At 34.6% G+C, this 20,352-nt stretch overlaps 3 protein-coding genes and 1 non-coding gene across 5 annotated transcripts; 1 reads left to right on the top strand and 3 right to left on the bottom strand.

Annotated features, from left to right (window-relative positions):
- Positions 1-1,587: 1,587 nt before the first annotated feature.
- Positions 1,588-1,660, top strand: TRNAR-CCU (transfer RNA arginine (anticodon CCU)). Its single transcript has one exon. It is a non-coding gene; the product is annotated as a tRNA-Arg (tRNA).
- A 140-nt stretch (positions 1,661-1,800) lies between these two features.
- Positions 1,801-2,906, bottom strand: LOC105160663 (Cupredoxin superfamily protein). The gene is made up of 2 exons (XM_011078143.3): positions 2,377-2,906; positions 1,801-2,250 (listed from the first exon to the last, which is right to left on the bottom strand). The coding sequence occupies exons 1-2, from the start codon at positions 2,537-2,539 to the stop codon at positions 1,874-1,876; spliced, it is 540 nt and encodes a 179-aa protein (XP_011076445.1). The 5' UTR covers positions 2,540-2,906; the 3' UTR covers positions 1,801-1,873.
- Positions 2,907-3,048: 142 nt separating this feature from the next.
- Positions 3,049-5,169, bottom strand: LOC105160662 (protein mago nashi homolog). Its single transcript, XM_011078142.3, has 3 exons — positions 4,805-5,169; positions 4,543-4,719; positions 3,049-3,410 (listed from the first exon to the last, which is right to left on the bottom strand). The coding sequence occupies exons 1-3, from the start codon at positions 5,021-5,023 to the stop codon at positions 3,351-3,353; spliced, it is 456 nt and encodes a 151-aa protein (XP_011076444.2). The 5' UTR covers positions 5,024-5,169; the 3' UTR covers positions 3,049-3,350.
- A 4,691-nt stretch (positions 5,170-9,860) lies between these two features.
- LOC105160752 (isopimaradiene synthase) lies at positions 9,861-18,082 on the bottom strand. 2 transcript variants are annotated; one of them, XM_088879450.1, is made up of 13 exons: positions 17,850-18,082; positions 17,374-17,754; positions 16,813-16,996; positions 13,934-14,127; positions 12,260-12,380; positions 12,066-12,163; positions 11,765-11,979; positions 11,544-11,653; positions 11,339-11,437; positions 11,058-11,273; positions 10,807-10,948; positions 10,422-10,670; positions 9,861-10,297 (listed from the first exon to the last, which is right to left on the bottom strand). In XM_088879450.1, the coding sequence occupies exons 1-13, from the start codon at positions 17,923-17,925 to the stop codon at positions 9,992-9,994; spliced, it is 2,391 nt and encodes a 796-aa protein (XP_088735576.1). In that variant the 5' UTR covers positions 17,926-18,082; the 3' UTR covers positions 9,861-9,991. The 2 variants fall into 2 exon arrangements, with proteins under 2 accessions (XP_088735576.1, XP_011076531.2); XM_011078229.3 differs by having other exon boundaries at positions 10,422-10,667; positions 17,850-18,078.
- Between the last annotated feature and the right edge of the window lie 2,270 nt (positions 18,083-20,352).

Below are 20,352 nucleotides of genomic sequence, written 5' to 3'. Positions count from 1 at the left end.
AAAATAGTCATGTTAGTGTAGCTTCTCCTTAATGCAAAAAAGCTACAGAAGTTGACCAAAGACAAGACGAATATGGTTGTTAGGAAACTGCTGTGAACTAAAGGCTTCGGGTAGGTACCCAATGCTGCAGATAGACAAAATGAAACTTAAGGTGCCTGAGTAAAGAAGGTGGCTCCATATGGGAAGATTGAAGGCCTTTTTCTGCTGTAAAGAATCATGATTGGGAATAGATTAGGAAAGAATAAAGGGTGTGAGAGTGTAGGTAATTGTTCTGTTGTTTCGGCCTCTCTATCGTCCCACAACTCACTCACTCCTGCATGTCAACTAGGTAGTCAGTCGTTGCCCAACTCTCTCTCTTCCCCTTAATTATGCCGCCTCCCTTCACACTTTTTGGGCTCCCAAGGACTTGGCTAGGAGTCGGAAAAGGCGCTTCCCCCCATTGCTAGCTTAGTCAACTTCAGTTTCGTTCATGCCTCTCGCCCGAGAGCAATCACTTGCTGCTGACCAAAGAAGTTTATTAAGCTAGCCCTAATATCCCCACCTAGCTTCAACAACTTTGCATTAAGCTAGCTGCATAGCTTGTAAGTATTGGGTGGGCCATGTCCCATTAGTTATTGGTAGGCCCAAAGAATAAAAGGCCCAAACCCGCACTCACTTGGAAGCCCACTTTCTCTCTCTCTACATTAATTGCACCTTTTACTCGGTTTTCTTGAGAATGGTTCTCCGTTCCAAGGTTTTGGAACTTCCCTTTGTCCCCTCTTCTTCCACCACTTCAACCTTTAAAAGGGGATATTTGCCTTTGGCCAACCAACCGATTGAACTCTCTTGAGCATCACACTGATAGTTCTTAGTGAACTAAATCTGTTTCGTTTGGGTATCAGTGATGGTTGTTTAGTCGGGTTTTAGTGATAAAAAATCTTCGTGGTGGTCGGTTACTTTAGTGGTGCAACCGTGAGTGTTTCGGGTGCGGTGCCTTGTGACCGTTGTCCGTATTTTGGATCTGGCTCTCTGAGCCTTTTATCATAAATTGATAATCTTTGTGATTCTTTATTATTTTTGTATATTTCATTTGTGTAATCTTTTTGGCCTGTAATACTTATTTAGAGGAGTTTTGTACTTCATTATTTGTAATAGTTTAATAGATTATTTCAAACTTCCGCTGAAGGATATATTCCTAACATAACTCGTTCATGATTTTTGCAGTTGAAAAAGCCTTCGCGAAGGTGAATCGAACTTTGGTCCTCATCTTTGACAATCAAGAAGTTTCAAATGTGAGTCTGGATTTTATTGAGTACCAATAATTTGTTATTCTTTTTTAAGGCTCTATGAAGCTCTTGAGAAACCAATAATAGAAGAAAAAAAAAACCTTTAAGAAGCTCCTCAACTAATAACTCAATAATTTAGGAACTGATAGCCCAATAATTACAATAACTCTAACTGTAGCATCTAACTCCCATCCATATGTGATCAGAGGAATAGATAGCCCATTCTATTCTTCCTTAATCAATTAAAACTATCTTTTATTTCAAATTTTTTTATGTTCTAAAAGTATGGAAATACTGTAAGTAATAAGTATTTATTATTAATGCGCCTGTAGCTCAGTGGATAGAGCGTCTGTTTCCTAAGCAGAAAGTCGTAGGTTCGACCCCTACCTGGCGCGTCAAAATCTTTTTCGCCAAACTAAAACAGAAGAAAGATATCAGCCGATATTAAAAGACATCTATCTCTGACAAGTGTTTACATTTGCTTGCAATGTCATTGTTTTGACTAATAATTTAATGACCATAAAGTATCAAATGATTTTCCACTCTTTTAACTGTGACTTAATTAACACGATAAATATAAATCATTACATGTTACATACGATACAAAATCACATCAGGCCGAAGAGGACAACCAACGACCCCAAAAATGCAAGGACCGAACTATCTATTCTTACACGGTGGAGAATAGACGATGAGCTGGAAGGACTGTTGCTCTTAGAAGATCCGGGAGGAAGAGCGCCACCAGGCTGCGGTTGAGGTGCACCGACTGGTGACATGGCCTGATTGCCTAGTACACTGACATGAAGCTTCATGCCCCCAAGGCAATGCAACCTGTTGCCACAAACAAAGTACCTGTCCTCGGGACTCATTAGGACGAATGATGTGTTCCCATTACTACTTGATTGTAGTACGTTGGTCGTGTTGCACCGCTCGTAGTTCTCTTTGGTCACCTCGCTAACAGAATGGTATTGCGAATACTGAAATACTGCAAGATAAAGGAAATGAGTTTATTACGTAGTTGTATACATAAATTTAAACTGTTAGAGAGAAAAGAAAAGAGCATATAATGTTTTACTTAAATAAGGTTGGGAGTATATAATGTTTTACTTACATAAGGTGTCGCCAACCGCGAATGTCTTGCCCTTTGCCCAGGAATCGAGGTCAGCGCTGATGTCCCAGCCGGTGTTGTCTCCTACAGTGTAAACAGTTGCTGAACATGTTGAGGCGTAGAACAAGAGTAAGATTGTGGAAATTCGAATAAGAAATTTTGCCATTTCCCAAGCTGGAAATGAAAATGGGGGGCTGGTGGCGCTTATAAAGAATTTAAAGCAGGGGGATATATTTATTTGTTTGGAATTAGATTACCTAACATCTTAAAGAATTGAATTTACTTTAGAAAAGGAGAAATGATGCTATGCTAGCAAGAATTTGAAAGATGCTGCTTTGGTAGGGTAGCTTCGAGGCCAGTTTGTTGGCGAGTTGGCCAGAAGTTGAACCAAAAACTTAACCCATACCTGTGACTGTTGGCCCACAAGGCAGAAGCTGCTATCACCAGTTAGCAATTTTTCATGCATATCACAAATGCTAAAGCAAGGAATATTATGCATTACATGGGTTGGCAAGAAACCAAAATTCATGTATCTGATTCAAAATATTGATGATACACTTGAAAAATGAATTCAATTGATTGACTCGGACGATCTATTTCCACAAATGGCATATTTGGAATAGCCATATCAACAAACTCGTGTATTGGTAAGAATCAGTTAATAGCTCAAGTATCTATAAGAATGTAGACTATGAATATCATATAACATACAGTATGTGCATCATGATCAAAGCATAGATGTTTTTTAGATCAAAATGTAAAATAACTCAGATCTACCACTTCACACATTGAAAACCCTACTACTCGATTTCACAAAGAGGGAAGAATGTATGTCAGTTCTAGCAGCCACGTCAGGATACAGCACGCCGAAGGAGTTACATAGCTTCTTTTCCAGTCTCATTAACAAACCATGAACAATACAAGTACAGCAAAAAGATAACACAATTCATGTCTTCCAGTAGCACCACATATCTTCTTCATATGGGTTTGATCTTGAAGTGTAGGGAGATCAGAGAGAAGACAAAGCATTTTAGATCCTGCAACAACATAATGAAAGAAAATCATTTCTTGAATCAAAATTTTGTGAAATGAGTGAAGCAAAATCATCAGATCTGAAGACAACAGCGCAAGAAAAAATAACAGTATATATAATAAACAGAATTGACAAGTTATAACGGAGAAACCATTTTTTCTTGCAGTTAATATATTGTTGCCCAATCAAATAATACCATGATAACAGGAAAAACACACATTACATGTCATATTAGAAATAGAACAAAGGAAATCACATGCGTAACAGCCTTGAATCAAATAACAAGTGCTATGCATAGAAAATCTTGCTCCAAAACTTTTCTTAGAAGCATCCAATTCTCATATGTCCATGAATCTGCCAACCACATTGAGCTGACTGACTATACATATTGGTCAAGTTACAGGTAATACTAGAAATTCAACACTGCCAATCATATGCATAACAATGTTAAATCAAATACAAAGAGAGGTCTGTGGAAAGTCCTCAACCAAGATATTAAGATCCAATTCTCATATGTCAATGAATCTCCTAACCACATCGAGGTGACTGACTATACATATTGGTCAAGTTACAGGTAATACTAGAAATGCAACACTGCCAATCATATGCAAAACAATATTAAATCAAATACAAAGAGAGGTCTGTGGAAAGTCTTCAACCAAGAATTCTCTTAGAACATTCAACTTCTCATATGTCAATGATCTCCTGACCACATCAGGGTGACTAACTATGCAGCATCCATCAAGTTGAAAATAAATGACCAGCCATTCTTCAGTTCTTCTTATGTCATCTTTGTTAGAAAACTAATGGGAACCTATCTAGCTTCCAATAAATACTACAGACTATAATTAATCAGCCAACATCTGAAAAGGTATTTAACTTCTTGTTTACAGAGAATATTTAACTTCTTGTATAAACATTTACATACAAGCTTCTATTCTACCTTTTCCCTCGGGCAGGAGATAAAGTTTTCCCACCTCACACCAGTTGAAACATGTGCAATCTTTAAAACACTATCCCAAGACTCATGCGTCAAACTCAAAACCACATAATTCGACATCCATATCTCACTTGCAACCATGATTTAATTCCCAAAGAATGAAATTATACAGGTAAAATGCATATGAACACTACACCTGAACAAGGTAATAGAAGATTCGTAAACCCTCAGGATCTTTACTAGTCTGAACATCCATAAGAGAACCAATCTTCGACGTCGTGAAAGAAATATGCTCATTCCCCATCACAATCTCCAGCTCCTGCCTCCCCACACGGTCAGGCTCCGGCCAATTGTTATCATCTTCCTTCATTATCTGCAACACAAGAACACCCAATAAAATGCCCCCATTCCAAACCCTAAAAATTAAAAATATGGCCAAAACTAAAATCAGCTCTTGCCTCAGAATCGGCGACGATGCGGCGGCATTCCTTGAGTACGGCAGGAGTGAGGAAGACCTCTTTTCGAATCATAGTGTCGTTCTTGTAGTTAGAGTTGTTGGCGTATCGGAGCTTGCCGTCCGGTCGGAACTCGAATTCCAAGAACTCGTGCCCAAATTTTCCCTTGTGTCCCACGTAGTAGCGCAGGTAGAACTCGGCATTGTCCTCTCCTTCAGCCATTGCCGTTGTTTCAAGGCTTCGCTTTTTCTGCTTTGTGCTTGCCTGAGAGAAGGTACGAGGGTTCTAGATTCAATTCTATTCTATGCTTATTAGGTGGGCTCCTGTGAGACTAACTGTGGTGGGCTATTCGCGTCCAGATCATCTGTGAGCTTAAACTGTGTTATAAGGAATCCGGGCCCCAATCGCTCCACACTAATGTCATTCGGATTAACTCGGCTCCCAACTCAAGGACTCCACTACTCGTCACCAATATATATATATGTATTTGAATTGAAGAATTTGAATTTAGAAAAATAAAATTATTTTAAAAAATATGAAATTTATCAATTTCATTGGAATATAGTTCAAAATTAAAATAGAATAATTTGATATCTTTTAAATTCGAAACTATCAAAATATATTCAAAGAATTGGTTATTAAGGATTTGAAGTCCATGATTTCAATTCCTTCAATTTAAATAAAACATAATATTACGGATAAAATATCAAATAACAATTTTAAACTTTTCACAAAATATATATATATTTATTGAGTAATAGTAATTTTGATATTGTTACTATATAATTATGCAAATTATTTTTTTAGTCCTTTAACTTTATCCGTAATGAGTTTTAGTCCTATAAGTATGCTTTTTTTCTTATTATGTCTTTTAAGTTTCAAAAGAAATAGTTCGAAATAGAATTTTCTACATAATTTTCCAAATCAGCTGAAAATTGACTACGTGAAAGGTAATTTGTTGAATTTTTGACGATTTATATATGAGTACAATCACATGTAATAATACATGGCTATTAATGATGACTAACCATTATTTAAATACCAAAATTCTAGAAAAAAATTGTATAAAATTTTAAATTTTTATAATTTAAATTAAAAAATTAAATTTAAGTATCAATATAAAAATTAAATATATTTAATAATAGTATTATTTACTATAAATAATATTAACTATATTTTATATTAAAAAATATTTTTTTCTATTTAGTGATAAGAATTATGTATAAAATTATTATTAGAAATAATTAGTCTTGTCATTAGATTTTACAAAGTAACTATTCCTATTATAAGTTTAAAATTTATTACTGTGATAAAATAAAAATTATTGTCACTAAATATATATAATTAGTGATAATGGTAAAATTATCACTTATTTTTTAATTGAAAATGCAATTTACTCTCCCGTGGTAAGAAAAATGTGCAAAAACTCCCTGTAAAAAACTAACAATTTACCTCTTTGTGTTATTGTAAATAGAACAAAATATTCCCTTATGCTAAAAAATGCACTACACGCGCCCTCCTGCATCTGAGTATGATTTTTAATTGATATAAATATTATAAAAATAATATATATATATATATATATATATCTTTATCTTCTTCTTCACTGTCGAATCGCCACCGCTCCTCTGCTTGCTCGCTGCGCGCCCTAATCTCCCTTGCTCGCGCTAGCCCCCCTCCTCCCCTAGTCCTCCCCATTGCCACCTACCTACATCCCCTTCAGCATCCCCAACCTCGCCGCCGCCTCCTCCTCCCCCTCCCCCTTTTCTTCCCAGATCTGCCCCCCTCCCCAGTCCCATTGCCCCTTCCGGTTCCTCCCAGCCACTCGCTCCCCTCTTCTTCACTGGCACCCACCTCCTCTTATCCCTCTCTCACTATATATATTCATATAAATCTTATATATATTCAAATTTAATTATATACATTATATATAAATTTAATTATTGTTTACTTAAATCTAAATTGTTGATTCGAATTAGATAAATATATATCGTTGATTTGTTAGTTAAATTTAGATCTTAAATTGAAATTGAAATCTAATAGTTTTTAAATAAGGGCATAATATTAGATATATGATTCTAATATGTTGTTTTGAAGTTAGAGCGGATATGAGATGAGCCGTGGTCAAGGCTTATCACATGATCATTTTCGTCCACCACATATATGATAAGTCATTGCCATGACTTATCAGACGTGCTCTTCTATCTAGTTCATATTTGATAAGTCTTGGTGCATGACATTTTTTTTTATGTGGTCCACTATTCGATTTAAGTAACTTTTCGTAACTACTACTTAAGTACACATGATACATTTTTTTATGGAGAAATATTTTAAAAATATTAATTTTTACTAGAGTTTTCTTTAGAAAACGTGATTTGAGATTTGAATCCCTTGAAATTCTGCAATCGTAAAGAGACATACCATCGATTTGATTGGATCATATTTTAGAAGAATGCAACATCGGATTTCTTGCATTCTTCCGATTCTCTTTATGGATTTGCATAAAAAAATTAGAATCAATGGCTGTAGGTAAGTATCTTAAAGTATTTGCTTCCACACTTAATAATCTAATATGTATATAATGTAATTACTACATATATGTTAGTAGGAGTGTATGCGGTGCGGGTTAGTCCAATTTTTTTTGGCCCAAACCAATGTTTGCAATTTTTGAAAAGCCTACCCCAAGCCCAACCCGACAATCATCAAAATCGCACTTTGTGGTCTAATTGGGTTGGAGCAGGTTGGGGTAGTTTTTGCGATTTTAGTATAGAATCAATCTTTAGTACAATCATATTAGTATTTTATGGTAACTTTATACCTTTTTTACAATTATATATCATAATAAATGTATTTTCCTGTAGTGATAGTTAGCAAAAATATAAAAATATGATCTATCAATTATTATATATTCCGTGCGGCATGGAAAGGGAGGGGAGGAGGGGGCACACAGAGAAGCCAGGAGAAGAGGTGGCAGATGGAAAGGAAGGAGGAGGTGCGCGGGAAAGGGGGTGGCGGACGGCGGACGGTGGGGGCACGAGCAAGGCATGGAGGAGGCAGACAGTAATAGCCAAGTGTTAATTTTTGTGAGGCGAACGGCAGTATTTTATTTTTCGCAGGGGTATTTTGAATATTTTTAATAACATAGGGGGGTGACTTGCATTTTACCCAATTAGAAAGTATGGAATGAGAGAATTCTTCTTCATTTGGGTTGAATGGATGTTGATTATGCTATAAAGAAAAATGAACCAACTCCTATTACTGAAACTAGCCTGCTGGGTGAGATTGATCTTTTCATAAAGTGGGAGTTATCTAATCGCCTTAGTGTGATATTTTTAAAGACTAAAATCTCTATTAGTATTCGGGGGGTCAATTGATTAGCATGATAATGTCTGTAAATTGCGAAAGGCCATAAATGTTCGATTCTTGTGTTAGATAAAGCACTTGCAAGCACCCTAATTATGATATTTACTTCTCAAAACTCACAGATTTAAATTGTCTACATGAGCATGCACATTATGAAAATGAGAGATATTATGACTCAATTAATATTTATGCTTATACATAAATATTATTTTAAAAATTTTAAATTAAAAAAAATACAGTGCATGCCATTTACAAAAATCGTCAAGAAGGTTTTTTCTCTATTTTTAAAAATACATGAAAATAAATTGTTATTTTATTTTTTCACGAAAGATTTTTTTTATTACAGGAGGTAAATTACACTTAATTTTTTCTTTATTTCTCGTAAATTTTTATTTTCTTGTAGTGAATGTTTAAGTAAACACGAGCAGGGTTCGCGGTAAAATTTTGTGAACTTAGACGGGTTCGAAGTCTTATGGTAACTCGCTCTGAATCCAACCCCTATATAATTATTAATTTATCTTTAAGGTTTTTGGACTCACAAATTTAAAAACTATGATCAAATTAATTATAAATAATATTTATATCTGAATATATAATAACATATTTCGTTTTTTTATTAATAATATACCGAAAAACTAATGTATTTTGTTTTTGATAAATAAGAAGATATTTATCATTCTCATTTTTTTAAAAAAGTAATTTTTATACAATTAACTAGTTACAAAATTAGTCGGGACGGATTAGGGTCTATTTTTTGATGAGAGTGAGGTTTGTCCAAGTTTTCTCAAGACTAGAGGCTAGCATTTGGATCGAGCAATTCGATTCACGAGCCAATTTGATCGAATTTCAGTTTTTTCTTAAAAAATATTAAAAGTCGGGTTTGATTATGGGTACGGGAGCCTTACTAGATCTGATGCCCAATATTTAAAATAAGAAAGATATTTTCTTTCTCCTACTTTCCAATCTTCTTTTTAATTCTTCTTCTTTTCCAACAAAAAATTCTTTTCAAATATTTCATTATTTTTCTCTTCTTCCCAAGACTTGTATTTTTATAAACCCTAAAATGCCACAAAAGAAGGTAGAAAATAAATTACCAAATCCAAATGTTAGTGTCTAATGTTTACTTTTATAATGGTTAACTTAATTTCTATTATTTTATTTATTTTCACATTTTTATTGTTTAATTTAGTTTACTGAAGTCAAACTTTTTAGCTTTAACTTTTATTTAATATACTAATAATTAAAATAAAGTATCTAAATATTCACAATTTATAAATGTAAAATTAAAATTTAAATAATAAAAAAAATATTAGTTAACAGAGGTCGTCTGAAATTCTATAGAGGGGCACACAACGCGCTTTTTATAGTGATTTTGAAATTTTGATTTTAAAACATTTGTAAAAAAAATTAGGCAAATGACGTACCCGGCTATCAGGTACCCATAAATTTAATGTCGGGTTCGAATAATTATTTTAGCAACCTAAAACTTCAATATCCGCCTACTCCCATCCCTACTCAAGACGAAGTGCAGCAGCTCTTGGAATAGTTCTCTTGCCATCTCCATAATTCAACTCTCTTTTCCCTATCAAGGAAAAAAAAAAAAAAAGAAGACCGTCTCTTTTCCATAATTCAAATAATTCAATTTGGCTTTCTAAAAACTGATAATACATTATATAGTTCACTTTGCATATGCAAATTACATAGTAAAATAGTTTTTTTAAATATATATAACTGACTGAAGTGTTCTTGCATTGGAGTTCTTGATAAGTATACACCGTTGGGATAAGACACACACATATCCATTATTGAAAGACAAAACAAACATAGTTAAGGAAGATTCAAAGGGTCATAAATAAATGCTTTCATATCGTTGATGACATTCTGCTGGGAGGCAAAGCCGTCGAGGTCGGAGTAAATGTAATAGCCAGCTTCCCCAGTCCTCCAAAGCAAATTCTTGTACTCTTTAGGAACCAGGTTTTCTTTTGTCTGAACAATCAACTGCACCACTTTTCTCCTGTGATATTCAATCCTTTGTCTTAATTTTGCAATAGCCTCTTCTACTGGATTGGCTCCACCACACTCGGCTGCTTGCAGGCTCACACTGTTTATCTTCCCTTCTTCTTCTTCTTCTCTCTGTAGAGTAATTCCGTTTCGTCTTAGATACCGTAATTTCACTCCCCTACCTACCTAATTCATCAGCTACTTGTATATACATGGACGTTTTCAAGAACTGATCATATAGAGGCGAAGAGCTTACCTTTAAAGTACGTATATCGTTCTGAATTCGTGCTACCATAGAAACATGCTTCAACAAATTAACACACTCGACACTTGTTAGCATCTCCTGGGAGAATTTTATTCCAAGGAAATGGATTACCATATAAGTGCAGGTTTTGCATCCAACGATCTCCCAGGCGAAGGACAAGTATTCGTCCACGGTCAGTGCTTTATTGTCACTTGAGGCTTCCTTTTCTTTCATCATATATGTTAGGCATTCAAGCCACTGCTAAAAATAAAACCATGAGAGGGAATAAAACCTCAAGACTATTAAATCACTTGAAGAATTAATGCTGTCAAGTATTATATTTTTCATATCCACTGCAAAAATCCATCCCAAAAAACCCGTGTTTTGGGTAGTGTACCTCCTCGATTAGGAGACTTTTGACGCAGCGACCTTGCTGTGCTGAAGCAATATCTGCCCATTCATTTACTGTGTTGTATAATGCCGTAAAAAGAATTTCAATGTCGTGAGAGCGGTGAGTTGCGGACGGTTGCTTTCTCCAACTGCAAGCCAAGAAATTAAGTCGTGTGTAAGATATCTATATATTCTGCTCTTATTCAATGGATGGTCTTATATATGATCAGTTCAATTGCATGTGAAAGTGAAACTTACTTCCTTATTAACTCAACAAAGTCGCGAGCTTCATCCATGGAAGAATAGTGATCCATATAATCGTCTATCCGAGTGAAAAGAACGAGGGATTTTGTATAGCAAAAACGGGCATCGGATAGTTGAGGATCGGTAACGATTAAAGCACTCAAAAAATACGAAACGTGTAGTATATTCCTTCCAAACGTCATGCCATCCATCTTACAGTCGCTGTACCATCTGTGGAATCTATATTAGTACATGATGTCCTAATCAAGAACAGGTTTTAAAGTATACATGAATACCTCTCGAGTAGTTGAAGTTCTTTCTGGTACTGAGCTTGGCAAATACTAAAATCTTTCCTTGAAAATTCAAGAATGTCTTCATTATAAATGGTGGGGCACCTAAACCAGACAACACAAATGAATACAAATACTAAGATGTGGGAAAGGTCTAGACCAGTTAACTAAAACTGCAGATCCTATGCAATTATATGTCACCTATCACTACCTGTATGCTGTTTTTAGGATTTGAAAATGGTTGACATCATATAGCTCAATCCATAGTTTTTTTTCAATTATATTTGACGTTCCACGGAAGTTCTTCAGGTCGCCTTCCACCTTAATTAGAACGTTTACAGTCACAAAAACGTTACAGTTATCGCGTGCTGAAAATATTCACTATGCCACCATGCTAAATTGTTTTCTCATTATGAAAATCATAACTAGTACCTGTTTCTGCAATCGCTTATCGAGAATAGTTTGATTTAGCAACTGTTGCTTCAGATACTTGCCGGTCCAAGAATGTATTTTCTCAAGTACAGCTTCATCTTCGTGCATTTGAAGCTGTGAAGCTTTGTAAAGCTCAAGAATTGTAGTCACACCAGTGAATTGCGCACTTACCGAGCTGAAGAAATGCTCTTGATCGACAAACGCTGCCAATTCATCTAAACCAACGCTCGAGAAAACCATGAATCTCACAATCTTGATGAAATAGGTAACTAAATTTTGAGTGGATTAAAATTTCAAATACCTGACAAGACATTATATCCGTTCATTCGCAGGAGTCGAAATGCCATGGCTCGACAACTAATATCCTCAAAAATCTGGTCTTCTCTTTGCTGCCATAACCTGTTTATAAGAGCAGTGGCAACAGCTGTAAACTGTGAACATATAATACATATATGCACGTAAATTCTTGAGACGTTTGTGTTTTAAACCAATCACCTGTGCGTTTCGTCTAGAATGCTGTCCAGTTCGTACTGAAAATACCGATCTATTCCCAGCCTTTCCATGTTATCCACAATGCAGAGTCGAGTGTATATGTCCATGGGATAAATAGTAGGTACTGCATCCATAGTAAGTAAAATATGGGACGAGTAGTAAACAATGTATTATACGTTCTTGTATTATTTCTTTATTTTTATTCAAAAGCACGTAAAAAGAATCAGTAAAAAAATACGGGGTAGAATTGTTAAAATTAGTCCTGTAAGTATTGGACTGACAATTTTAGTCCTATAAGTTTCAATTTAGTGGCAATTTTAGTCTTTTCGACCAAAAAATGTTAGATTTTAGTCGAACAAATTGGGACTTAAGGTTCCGACTGCCAACTGGCTTGAATTAAATCCGTGGCGTCCTCGTAGGATGTTGACATAAGCAAAAATAAATTAAAAAAAAAAGACCCCTCTTTCTACCTATATGTGGAGAAGTGAATGGAAATGAAAATTGGTTGAAAGGGAGTGAATGGAAATGGAAATTGGTTAAGGAAAAATGATGGGTTGACAAAGACGAAGCTATTGTCAGAAGACTGGCACCGGGATCGTTCACCGAAGGGAGAAATTGAGGGATGAAATGTTAGGATTGAAATTGAGCGAATTTAAATCATAACATTTTAGTTGAATTTGAATTATAGCATTTCATCCCTCAATTTCTCCCTCCGACAAACAACCCGACGCTGACCTTCTTAACAAAGCTTCACTTTTACCAACCCATAATTTTTTCTCAACTAATTTCCATTTCCACTCATTCCTCAACCAATTTCCATTTCCACTCACTTTCCCCCATACAGATAGAGAGAGAGAAAGGTGAAAGAGGTTTTTTTTTTTTTCTTTTCTTTTTACTTTTTCTTACATAGAATGCTACATATTTAATTCGAGCTCAGTTGGCAGTTGGGACCCTAAGCCCTAATTTGTCCAGCTAAAATTTGGGAATTTTTGGTCGGGAGTACTAAAATTGCCATTAAATTGAAACTTACAGGATTAAAATTATCAATCCAATATTTACGGAACTAATTTTACTACCTCTATATATACAGAACTAATTTTGTAATTTCGCCAAAATACGGTAATAGCAAATATACGTATGATATATATGTACATGTATACTACATTTAATAATAAACAGTACAGGAGATGCATCCATAGTTAGTAAAATTGGGGCCGAGTGATAAACAACACATTATACTTACTTGTATTATTTATATTTCTATTAAAAAATACATACAAAAAATTGGCATAAAAAATACAGTGATAGAAAATATATGTATCCTTCATATGCATGTGCATACTACATATTTAATAATCAAAAGTACAGAAGATAAAACGGGAAAATGTATTGTATTTTTATAGACAGATGACAAATTAAAACTAAAAATAAGACATAACCATGCATGCATTAATTAAGGGGTCAATGGAATTTATCTCCATGTGATATTGCAAATAAGTGAATTATCCTTCTATGAAAAAATAATAGCAATTTACCCTCTATATTTTTTATAATGAAGCAATTCACCTCTTAAATTGTTATATTTAGAAAACATATATAGGGGGATAGATTGTTATATTTTTAAAAATACAGAAATGTAAATTATTATTTTAACCAAAAAAAGAAAGAAGTAGGTACCCCATGTGTTGTAAATTTTGAGAAGGGAGTGCAAATATTCCAAGCATTTTTGGTCTGGACAGTGAATCAAAGCAGCAGCAGTAGTGGCTGGTGAATTGAAGAGCGACCCATTACTTCTTTGCTCAGCCATCAATAGCTTCTTCCAATTACAAGACTCTCCAAGTCCCTCAGCAACGTATCCCAGCTTCCCATTTCTTAACAATAATTACAGTTATTTCACCAAAACATTGTGTTTTAGAATCTTAAATGACTAGCGATAATTATTTCATAAATATACCATGACTGATTTCGTATCGGTAGTATTGCATCTCAGATTATACTCCATGTATACAAACAATGTGTACAAAATTCACATACCCTACTTAAAAAAGGGTATCAGATGAAAAATTAGAGACAAATATATAGTTTTTTGTCTTGATTGATACAGATTTAGAGATGGAAAGTTTTTTTTTTTTTTGGAAAAATGCAATTTTAGTCCTGTAACTTATAGTGGTGGCATTTTGGTTCTGCACGAATTGATATTCACAATTTCGTCCTGTAACTATAAAAATTTGACAATTTTCATTCTTTTTCGGTCAATTTGGCTGGAAAATTTACATGTGATTTTAACTTAATTAAATTGCATTTTTAGTTCTGTAATTTAAGGACATGACATTTTTAGTCTTATAAACTAGGGGAGTTGGCCATTTTGGTCCTACATGAATTTATTTGCAAGACTAAAATTACAAGTAAATTGCAATTTTCAGCCAAGTTGGTTGGAGGACTAAAATGGCTAAAATTATATAGTTACAGGACTAAAAATGCCACCCCCTTAAGTTACAAGACTAAAATTATAATTTTTTCTTTTCTTTCTCAAATTATTAATAAATTTTAAATGGATTATTCTAAATTTAGATGTTATTTGAGACAGAATCAGATTGAATTTTCCGTCTCGAAAGAGAGATGAAAATTTCTGTCCCTAGAATTTAGCCACGGGATCTTCAGCTACTAAGTGCATCGACGAATTTTTTTATTGCTATTTATTTTCAACGATGCAAATCTTTTTGTAGTGACACCTATATATATTTAAGGAAATAAAGTATATATATATATATATATATATGACAATTTGTCCCTATAAAAAATGAATTATTTTCTAGATTATAAATGATTAAGGATAAAATAAAGGGATAATTATATAGCCCTTCCTGAGATTTGGTATAATTACATGTAAAGTTTATGTGATTTGATAAATTATATTTAGTATGTTTGAGATTTGATTTTCATTTAACAAATAGATCTTTCTATTTCAGAAAAATTTATTCGAATTTATTAATATTAACAAAATATCATATTCTTTATCACGAAAGAATAGTTTATTAGTGACAGAAATTTAGGATAGCTATAGTCTCACTTCCCAGGGACATTTTAACAAATTTGGGAAGGAAAGTAACCAAATGGTCAAATAATGTCAGCAAAAAGTTGATGAGAATTTGCAATGGCAAATTTGTCTCAAGTTTCGGTGCACACTTGGCGGGAGGGTGTTTTGTCGCAATCTGTCACTAAGTTATTGCAAATTTTATCTTGTCCAAAATTTCTGTGGAGCTTGTGATGGAGTTGACTTGTTGCTAATTTGTGAGGACACGAAGGATTTTAGACAAATTGTCTTTAAAGATGGCAACTGTTGGAAATGTGTCGCAGAATTCGTTGGAAATGCAACAACTCTTTCCCATCACCACATCCGTCACAAAAGCCATCCCAAATCCAATGACTATGTTCCAAGGGTCATTTCCCAAATCTGTCTCTAGGTCTGCCTCAAACATCTTCATACTAAAATTATCATCTCATTTATATTCTTGCACTCTTATAGCCTATCCACACACATATCTCTCTCTACTATTTATTAAGCATCGAATTTCACTAGCTGTATGAGGACTCCAGTTGCATCTATAGCACTCGATGACGAGGGTGAACAGTAGGATAGAGCAACATGGATTGATGCTTTATACGATGCACACCTTGGCATCCTTAAGCAATCGGCCAAGATGGCATCTCAGCCCCTACTGATGAGCCGTCTGCCGTCCTAGTCGACAAGGCCCTAGTCTACCTAGAGGCACAGGACCTTACACCCGACCTTAAAAGGCTTAATCTTAATGATAATTAGGAGGCAACAAACCTAGATTTGATTCTTTTTATGTAAATAATAATTTTTAAATAGTACATATTTTTCACACATTAATTAAATTAAAAAATATTTTGCGACAGATTTAAGACTATCTAACCAGTTGTACTTTGTATGCTAAAACGTGTTGCACCCATGGCAAAAGACAAATTTGTCCCAAGTAGTTATCCCAAAATCTTGCAACGACAAATTCCATCGCAAAACTATGACAACTATACCAACTACATCTACCACGGATATCCGTTCAAATTCCACCCTAACAACCTACATCCCCATCATGTGATGGGTTTCCATCGCAAAATTCAGCCCTAAAAATTAGCCGTCATTAATATTCACAAAAAAAAAAGATCGTCACAAAGTCCATCTTTGGTTGCCTATCAAAATAACAATGTTCATTGCCACAATTCTAGCACTCATTTTTATGTTTTGCTACGGTGACTACAATCTGTCGCAAAATGGATCTATTCCGACTTTCTTACAACCATCTAAAAACCGTAGCAAAATTTGGTTTATGACTAGTAGTACGTATTTCCAATGTGTATATATGAAGTATAACACGAAACGTAACACCATGTTGAAGTACAAAAATCAGACTCCGATTTTCAAGTCTTAGCGACATGCATGCTGCATAGTGTATTACATGAGGTTTATGGTGATTAAAAATTTTGAAAGTCGTAAAAGTTTTGAAAAAGAATGAAAACAGAAGATAATAACTCACCTCATGATAATCGAATCTCGTTCGCGAAGCATGGAATCCACTAAATTCGAGTCCAAAGGGAGAGTCAAACCCAGGTCATACCCACAACTGATCATTTGGGGAAAAACCATTTCAAATCCGATTGGAGAATATTGATTCTTGTCATTAGAAAGAGCCCAACAATTCGATCCGATGAAGTCCAAACCTGCATTTGTTTTTTTAGTCACGAATCTAAATTATTCTTTGGGTTAAATTATTACAATCAAGTTCTCTTAAATTTGATATAATTATAAACAATTTATTATTATTTTAAAAATTATAAATATTTTTTTAATTTTAACGCTCGTATGACAACGAACTCATTCCTATCACATCTATTAAGCTTCATCCAATTAATTTGAACATAATATGATAAATTTAAAAAATAAAAAATACATAAAATATTAAATTAGTTAAACTCGACTACCGTATACGATCAAATCAAAGTTGAATTCAAATACAATATAGTAAAAAATTAAAGCCAAAAAAACTTATTTAATTCCGGGAAGCTAACTACAAAAATAAGTGAAAAGATTTGGTTACCCTTCTGGACAAGTTGGTGGGCGACATCCCATTTGCGGAGGGCAAGCAAGCATGCCAAGGTGCAAGCAAGAGAGTCTTTGACCAGCGAGGGATGGCCCCGCCCCGGATACTGCAGGCCCCATGACCCGTCCGCCTTCTGATTTTCGATTATCCAATCCAAGCACTGCGGAAAACAGGGCCTGCTGCCTCCGGTGTCCGGCACCATCGCCACCCACGCGGTGTCGTATGCAGATGGCGATATCTCAATCTTCCCATTGAACAGCCTCTTTCGTATCTTCTCAATGGAAACTTGACCTGCATTGGTGAGGAGGCTGGGGTTGCTTTCAGTTGAAGAACTGATGAGGCTGCACTTGAGTTGACCGAGGATTGGTCTATTATTGGCTGGCAATGCAATTACAAAGTAAAAGGGATCAGAAGTTGAGGAACAAGGAGAGGATGTGAATGTTAATCAAAAGATTTTAGTTTGATCGATATACCTGACGACTGTTTACGACTACAGATAAGGTTGTTGTCTGGACTGGGGATCAGTTCGATTTTGTAAGAGAGTAACATTCCCGTACACAAGAAACCGATGGGTTGGGGGAGAAAATAGGCGATATGAATATGAATATCAGATTATGCTAGAACGCTCAAAAAATAGTCCTGGTAATAAGGAATTCTTCAGTCCAGGCTAAGGATCAGTGGTTTGCACTTTGCAGGCAGGACACATGTATATATAATACTTTTAACTTTTCATGTCCAACCTGGGCAGTTGACAATATTAATTAGTTATGGGAGGAGAAAAAATGCAAATTTAGTTTTGTAATTTGCACTTTGCAGGCAGAAGGACACATGTATATATAATACTTTTAACCTTGTTCTTAGAGTAATGAGTTAATAGTTTGAATGATGTATCAAATTTTGACTTCTTGTTAAAATTTACTTTTATATATCAGCCTCCACTAAGATTTTCCCTTTAGCATTCCATGTTCACTGAAAATTCAATTTTTTTTTGGCACAAATACATTTCTCTTGCAGAAGTTTAATAAAATTCTATAATTAAATACATCCAACTATATATACTTTTGAAAGACATAACGTCCGAAGCTAATCCATTGTTATATCTCGTTATGTATAATTCTTAAATATAAGTGAAATCAAATTTAAAAAGCCCATATTTAATAAATTAAGGGTGAATTATAATTAATTTTCTAAAATTTGACAAAATTATAAATATGCTCCATTTTTTGGAAACTTACAAATACCCCCTAATATTTGGCAAATTATGTAATTTTTGGACGGAGGTTTTGAATTGTCAATTTTGATCTTGTTGTATTTTTTTTTTAAGAAAAATAAAAAAATTGTAAAACAACAGAATGAGGTGGATGAAAAAAATAAGCAAAACTATAATTCATAGTCCACAATGTACCCCATGTTCCGACTTCATCGATTTTGATCCCCAAATTTTTTAAAAAAATAAACAAAGTTAGTCTTAACGGTTAGTTGATCATCTAACTAACAGATAAACCTTTTCTCGGGGAAAAAATGCGGCAGGACTTAAATTACTTTTGGTACTCCATGTTCCTACCTAATCAATTTTGGTCCCTAAATTTTCTTAAAATGATCAAAGTTAGTCCTGACTGTTAATTGCTAAAGGTCGTTCGGTACTTTAGATGGTCAACTAATAATCAGGATTAATTTTAATCATTTTAAAAAAAATCGTGGACCAAAATCAATGAGATCATAACATAAGGTATCAATAGTGATTTGTGACTAACGTAAGAGACCAAACATAAAATTATTCCAATATTTTTAATGTGTAAAAGTTGTTCTCAGGGGAGAATTACACTTTTAGTCTTCAAACTGTATCACTAATTCGCTTTTGGTCCTTAGAAAATCAAGGGTGACAACCAAGTGCCTGTGAATCATCTGCAGCGGTAGTACGGTTGGAGGAAGTCCGTGAAATCGAGGACTTGGAATATCTGGGAGCAAGACGTTCAAACAAGATATGAATTTATGGAGCCTTAATTTTATTTTTGGAAGCATGTTGGGACTCATCATGAGCATAGGGAGTAGAACCAGTAGATAGTTGAACTATATGTTTTATTTGAAATGACAAAATGGTCACTAATTAGGCCCAAATATCGAAATTGTTAATATTTTAAAAATTGAAGGACTAAAATAGAAAATTTCAATATATTTAGGGATTGAAAATGAATTAGTGGCAATTTGGTTAATTTTCATCCTAATTTTGGCTCATTTTTATGGTTGTGAGGTGTTGGTGAAGAGTGCGGACCCAAAAAATGAGTGCAATCATGTCCAACAATTCTACATATTCATGGAGGCAAAATTCCAAAATTAGTCATGTATGTATATGGGGTGGCGAAATTAGTCCTGTAAGTATTGGATCGACAAATTTAATCCTCTATGCTTCAATTTAGTGGCAAAATCCGACAAAAAATTGTCAGATTATAGTCGGACAACTTGAGACTTAGGGTTCCGACTGCCAAATGGGCTCAAATTAAATACGTGGTTGGTGTCCTCATACGATATTGACATAAAAAAAATAAAAAAAAGAAAAAAACAAAAAGAAAAAGACCACCCTTTCACCTCTCTCTCTCCCTTTCTACCGGTATGAGGGGGAGTGAATGAAAATGAAAATTGATTAAAGGAAAATGATGGATTGGTAAAGGCAAAACTGTGGTCAGAAGGCCGACGCCGGGGTCGTTGGTCGGAGGGAGAAATTAAAAAATAAATTGTTAGGGTTTAAATGAGCGGAGCACCCTAACATTTCATACCTCAATTTCTCTCTTCGATGAACGACCCCGATGTCGTCCTTCTAGCCGCAGTTTCGCGTTTACAAAACCATCATTTCCTCCTCAACCAAGTTCCACTTCCCTTCACTCCCCTCGGCCAATTTCCATTTTCACTCCTTATATTTTTGAAAGTGTGGTTTTTTCCTTTTTTTCTTTCTATTTTTTTTTTCTATATCAACATTTT

The sequence above is a fragment of the Sesamum indicum genome, linkage group LG4, assembly GCF_026168435.1.
Source record: "Sesamum indicum cultivar Baizhima isolate 11 linkage group LG4, ASM2616843v1, whole genome shotgun sequence".
Taxonomy (NCBI): Eukaryota; Viridiplantae; Streptophyta; class Magnoliopsida; order Lamiales; family Pedaliaceae; genus Sesamum; species Sesamum indicum.
This window is presented reverse-complemented; position numbering and strand designations above follow the sequence as displayed.